This window comes from Geospiza fortis, unplaced genomic scaffold (assembly GCF_000277835.1).
Source record: "Geospiza fortis unplaced genomic scaffold, GeoFor_1.0 scaffold139, whole genome shotgun sequence".
Classification (NCBI taxonomy): domain Eukaryota; kingdom Metazoa; phylum Chordata; class Aves; order Passeriformes; family Thraupidae; genus Geospiza; species Geospiza fortis.
This window is the reverse complement of record NW_005054406.1, coordinates 2,166,479-2,173,191: the sequence shown is the minus strand read 5'-3', so window position 1 is coordinate 2,173,191 and position 6,713 is coordinate 2,166,479. Positions and strand designations below refer to the sequence as shown.

The 6,713-nt window shown below is 36.6% G+C and overlaps 1 protein-coding gene across 1 annotated transcript in view; it reads left to right on the top strand.

Annotated features, from left to right (window-relative positions):
• The window catches only part of SNTG2 (syntrophin gamma 2), a 131,960-nt gene that overhangs the window by 89,691 nt on the left and 35,556 nt on the right, over positions 1-6,713 (top strand). The window contains exon 12 of the mRNA XM_014309157.2: positions 1,114-1,230. Coding sequence (XP_014164632.1) covers positions 1,114-1,230 — 117 coding nt within the window. The remainder of the gene's footprint in view (positions 1-1,113; positions 1,231-6,713) is intronic.

Below are 6,713 nucleotides of genomic sequence, written 5' to 3'. Positions count from 1 at the left end.
TCCAACACCTCCTGGTGCCTCCCACCGCCCTTCCATCCTGAGGGGTCAGGCCTACCTCTGCCAGGCTGCAGGTTTCCCCTCCCCTGCCCAGCTCGAAGCCGGGCAGGGGAGGCCTTGCCTCTTTGCTGGCCGGAAATCAAAGAGAGAGCTCCCAAGGGAGTGCTCTGCTTCTAACCCCTGTGTTCTCAGAGGCGCATCCACTCTCAGTGGCCAAGCCTGGTGTCAATTTAAAATCTGAACACTTATTGGCCTCTGGCCACTCTATTCTCGGAAAACTTGCTTCTTGTAAACTTACGACAGTGATTCACTCTAGATTTAAGTACCTGTTTCAAGAGCAATATATTCCTCTTAATGTATGCAAAATGGAGCCTGGAATATTTTTGCTTTGTTATTTTTCAGTAAAGACATTCATGATATTCTGCTACCATGCCATGGCATTCTTATTTATGGCATTTTGTTATAAATTTGTATTTACCTCAGAAAGGAAGCATACAATTTTACTTCTTCATTTCATTTTTTCTTAGCATTAATTTATCTGGAAAATAAAGGCATGCATTGCAACACTGCTACCATTGTGTACCTACTGGATTTGACACCTAATTCTTTGAAAACATAAATGTGATAAAACATAGATGGAAATGTACAAACTTTGAACGACAACAAATGTGACAAAGACTTTAACAGTTGCAAACATGAGCCTGGTGAAAGCTGTTTGATTTCAGATAAATCTGGTGATTTGTTTAGACGTTTGTGTAATAGAAATATCAGTATGTCCAAGTTTGCTATAGTTAAGGTATTATGGTTTTATAAACTGCTGAACTACTGAACTACTTCGGTACATGTAGTTTTTCTGCTGGCTCAAATGAGAGTCTGCTTTGACCTGCATAGGTGGCTTTTAAAACAGGGATTATTTCAGATAAGATTCAGACTACCTCTACTACAAGTTTAAGTCTCTTCAAGGACTTCTGACACACTGGCATTATACTGTATGCTTCAAGAATATGGAAATGGTTGCAAGGCAAATGTGAAATAGATGATGCATCCCATGCTACTAAAACCACTCATGATCCGCTGAGAAAGAGAACTTTAATTTTCAATTATTTTCTTTTACAGGTCATACATATGGGATGGGTAAATGAGAGACTTGAAGGAACTGATTCATCTCAGCTCTACAAATTCAAGTTTCTGGCCCTGAAGGGTTCATCCTTCTACATTTTCAGCACTCCACCGGTAAAAAAATTGATATTTTGTATCAGTTTCATTGTAAATGGAAACCTGTTTGTTACATCTGGGTTTGTTTTCCTTTATCAAGTGAAGTTTTCAGCTGAGATTTCAATGTAAGTTAAAGTCACAGATGCCACTGAATTTCAATAAATTGTAGATATTTAGCCTCTTTCAAGGTCCTCTGAAAAGCTTGCTGTATGTTTTGTTTTTTGAAGTTGTCAAGGTCAGGTTTTATTTTGGTTGGTTAGGCCTAATATTTCTTCCCTTATTTATTTTAAGGTATATTTTGTAGATGTAATGAGTTGGTAGTTACTCTGCTTTCTGAAAGTCAAGATGCATCATGAAATAAACCATCCATACTATTAGATGATACTTGTGGATTTTTCACACAAGCAAGGGATTAAAGTGCTAAGTGTACAGTTTGGACAAGTCTTGCTTTGATAATTTATATACCTCATAACAAGAATTCTGTTTCACAACAGGTGCCTTATCTAATATTTCTCTAAAAATTAATTTAGAAGGTTGAAATGAAAATGAGCTGTAGAATTCTAACCTGCTTAAAAATTACCCATACTTACCATATGGTAATATTTAATCCTTTCTTTATTCACCAGAAAAAAAATTGCTTTAAACAAATCATAAAAGAATAAAATGTGGACTTAGCATGATATTTCAATTATACAACTTGCTTACAGTTTTGCTCAGTCTCCTAAATTTGTCTGCTGGTCCAAAGCAAATCTGATCCTTTATATGTGTACTCTCTGCAGTACCATTGGGAAGTACAAACTTTTCAAAAGTTATTTGTGAACCTCAATGAAATGCAATAAGTAAAATTTCCCTCTCTCTAGATTGACATTATTAATCCAATGCTTCCAATTAATTTCAAACATTCTAAAATGGCCAATAGTATTCTTTTTAAAATGAGACAACACATGTGGGAAAAGCAGGGCATTCTCCCTCTGAAAATTGGGGGTTTCATATGTTAAGCCAAGGAACTAAAATTTCATGAAATTACAACAATTTAATTAAAAAGTGAAAACTATGCAGAAGTATTAAAGAAATAAATAACACATCACATGAATTATTTTTCATCTATAAATTTTAATTGTTGTCTTCAGACCTGCTTCTAGGACATATTTTTATAAAATTAAAATTGTACATCTACATTATACTATTTTGGGATAAACTACTTCATTTACTATTTTCAGCACTCTACTAAGAACGGACAAGTGGGGATGACTGCTAGTAGAAATTACCTGACAGAATCTATTATCCTCTTACAAATCTTTTTGTAGGAGCCTTGGCTTTCAAAAAATGAACTAAGGAGATGGGGGATCCCTTTGATCAATGTGTTGTGTCACCTCAATATTATGATGCACCAGTAAATGTGAAAGAGTCTATAAATCATAAAACTTGACTGGTTTTCTCGCTCTTTTAACATTCCCCAGACATCTCTCATCAAGAGAAAAACCCCCAAAAACTAAAGACCAAATTCACAGTTTCCAGCAACCTCGTATCTGGAGACTTCAAACCTGGATCTAAAGCCACAATTTGAAGCTGATTATCATTCTCCTGAGGCCTCCAACCCTGGCTTTTGTTGATGCCCTTCCCTGTGGCTCACTCCACGATCCCATTGCAGCCCTGCAGTGCAGCAGGGCCAGTCTCGGGCTCCACAGCCCTGCCCTGCCCAGCCATGGTCCCACAAGTCAGGGCTACCCAGGGGCCCATGTCCAGCCCAGCCTCAGCCTGTCACTGCTCCCAGGGACACAGCTGGTGCCCCAAGCTGGGGCTGCCCCAGTCCCCATGGCTGCCCTGCTCCTGCCTGGGCCCTGCTGGGATGGAGGTCACCACTTCAGAGCACCCCATGTAGCAGTGGTTTCTTAACTGGGGCTAAAGCAGAGCTAACACAGCCGTGTTTGGGCTGATGCTGAGCAGGGCTGGTGCAGCCTTTCCATTCTCTCTGCTCACCCAGCAAACTGCTGGGGCTCAACAGGCGGGGGAGGACACAGCCAGGACAGCCGATTTAAAGAGAGCAAAAGGGATTTCCTGTACCATGAAACATCATGCTCAGCGATAAAAAATGAGGATTTGGTCTTCAAAAGTAGCCATTGCTTGGAGAATGGCTGGGCATTGCTCTACTTGGGGTGAGCAGTGTGCAATTGTCTTTGCATGAATTGATTTCTTCCCCTTTCCATCACTTATTAAACTGTTGTCTTCTTGCCCCATGCATTTTCTCAATTTTGCTCTTCCTATTGTCTCTCCCATCCCATAGCAGGGGACTGGGGAGTTAGTGAGGGGTTGTGTGGGTGTTTGATTGTATGACAAGGTCAATCCACTGCAGGACCATGAGTTGGGACCTCTCTGGCAGGGTCCCTGCCCAGACAGACCCTGGACAGCTCCCATGGCACTGGTTCTGTGCCACATGTCCCAGCTCTGTAGCTGGAAACACTGGTACCCCCACAAAACTGTGCATAAAGCTCTTCCACTGCTTTTAGATATATTTGGTGCTACCGCTCTTCCCATTGCTCTTACAATGGTTTGGGTTTTTTACTATTTTAAGCAGAAAAAAAAAAAGAAAGATTGTTCAATCACCAAAATAAAAATGTTTCAACTTGCTTGATCTTTAGAAGATATAAGTTTAACATTTTTATTTCAGAGATGTTGCTATTTGTAATCTGAATCAGTTACATATCAGTGTATCAATATAGTGTGCACAGAGCAGATGATCTATAAATTCTACACTTATTGCTATCCATAATTTTACAACTGCTTGTAAAAGGATGGAGTACAATTTCCACTCTTTTTCTATTTCATTGTGTGTAAAAGATGACGTGATTGTAAATACAGCTGCTAATTTTCATAAGAATGGAAAACATAGTTATATATGTGCAAAAATAAAGAAAATTGTGGAAAAAAGTGGATACTATACTATGAAATAAATCACTATGGCAAGTAATATTCTATTTATATGCTATTTCTAAGATATCTCAGATGGTGATTCCAGAAATGTAGAGACTTCACCACAGAAGTAAATATCAAGAATCATGTGATTAACAGAGAAGGGTTGTTTTGCATCCCTGAAGTAGCTTATCTGATTGTATTTAAGAAATTTACAGATTTCATTTACACACTGCTATATTACAAATGTGACCCATTTCTAAAAACTAAATATCTGAAAAACACCACTGAACCAATAGAAATTATTCTTGTGTCATTTTTAATATACAAGCAGTACTTTATTACATTCTAAAAGCATCTCTAAAATTCCTGTCAATTTTCAGGTATTGGAAAAGTTCTAAATTCGTCTCCCAGAAAAAACTGAGGAAAAAAATATTCTAAATTATCATTCAAAATCAAACCACTTTTTATATCATTGAAAATTTCCAGAAAATAATTCAGTGTTTTTATGGAATATGGGCTACATGGAAGGGAGATTTCTACTATTTGATTTTTTTATGTTTCCCTTATAGTTCATTATGATTTTTACATTAAAGTATTGAATTAGCCATAACCTTAGATCTGTTGCGTAACCCTTAATTGCAAAACTATCTTTTTTAATGTAATTAAATAAATAGCACTGCTGTGATTTAACATAAAGGCAGCTAGACAATCACTGCATGGGCTGTTTATAATTTTAAGAAAAGAACAAATAGAAGAATATTGTGAAAGTAACAGAAATACTTCCACATTTGACAGTATAGAGAAGCCTGCACAATGTAATTAAGACAAACAGTGTTTTTAATGCTGTCATGTAATTTCTAAATACTAAAAATAATCTTTCTTTTAAAAAAATTCTTGGGTTTTTTTTTTGTTGTTTGTTTGTTTGTTTTGGGTTTTTTTTTCCATTAAGGAGCAAAAAGACCAGTGAAATTAATTACTCTTTACCTAGAAGTATTTTGTCTTCTCCTTAGATCTTTTTAATACTTCTAGGCGGGTGGGATGATTCTGCTGAATTCTCAGATAATGGAGCCTTTGCTGTATTCCAGTAATAAATATTATCAGCACTTTAATTTTTTTCCCTTTACATTTATTCAAATATTTTTAATATTTTGGGGGGCTCTGGAGACTTCTAGAATCAGATTCTGTGTTCAGAGAAAGTCCAAGAGTATGTTGTGTTAATTTGATTTCAGTGATTTTTGAAGTATGATTCTCTTTTACATTCACACCATATTTCTTTATTTAGTGGTGATCTCTGAGCAGGCATGGAGTCTTTTATGCCTATTGCCAGTTCTTGGTTTCTTTTCTCTGCCTCTGTTGGGGTCACGATTGAAGGCACTCAAGATGGTATTTTGTGTTCAGACTTAGGTGTTTATTTTTTCTTATCTATGTTACAGTCTCACAGGCAGTGAGTTCTGCAGTATTGCACTAACAAGGTGCAAAATGGCTAACTGTCATTTGTTACAAGGTCTTTTAAGGCTAACCTATCAAATTAAAGAAATGGTACCTAAATTATCTTCACTTTTATCCAAATAACCAATCACTCGAAGTCTGCAACGCAGACTTTTCCGTCCAATTACAAAATACCACCCAAACCCATACAGAAGAAGGAAGAAGGTAAAGAAGGAGGACCAGCCTCTACCCTAAAACCTCCATCTTTCTCCAGATATATTACTGTATTCTAAAACCTTAAACTCTTAAGTTTTACACCCTGTGATGTTACACACTTCTAATCAAACTACACACCCGTAATCTCAGTGCTATCAATTTTGGAAGCCTTCTCCACAGCCTCAGGTCAAATGCAGTGCTCTCTTGGGAGTCAGAGTCTGTCAGCATAGAAAGTCTAAAATTCTCAGCATCCAGAACTCCAACATCTATTTTATAATTGCGGAGTTCTTTTTTAGGGAGTAATTTTATAAGCTAATTGTTTACTGTGTGTGTCAAAATGAGTTTAACTTCATTGTTTTCTCTCTATTTTAAATCATAACTTTTTAAGAAAAGCCAATGATTAACTCACATATTTAAAGGTAAGTATATTTGGAATTTGAGTTTGAACTGATGATGAGATCACTTGTTCTATGTAAAGCTAGATTTTTTCAGTTTGTTTATTTTCAGAACTCCACTGTAATGCCTGTTTTTAAACCATGAAGAAATTGCGAAAACTCGTGCAAAAGTAGAAAGTACTTCTGCAACACTTGGAACTTTTGTAACTTTTGTAACTCTATGTACCTATTTTAGTCTCTCATCAGAGATTTAGAATTGTAATTTCAGATTCCTATTTTTTGTAACCCTGTTTGTCTTATTATCTTTCTGATCAGCTCAGTGTTAGCTGTGAGTTTACAAATGTCTTAGTTTTGCAACATTTGCAATGTTTTGCAATGTATTTATCCTGAAAGGATTAATACAGCTAAATGTCTACAGAACCAAGCACTCAACACATACTACACTGGGTTAGCTATGGAGGTGGTCTGCCAATAATATAAATAACAACATTCAGCTCCTCTTGGTCATAAATTCATATAGTATATGAACACAAATTAAAGTAGAGGCTT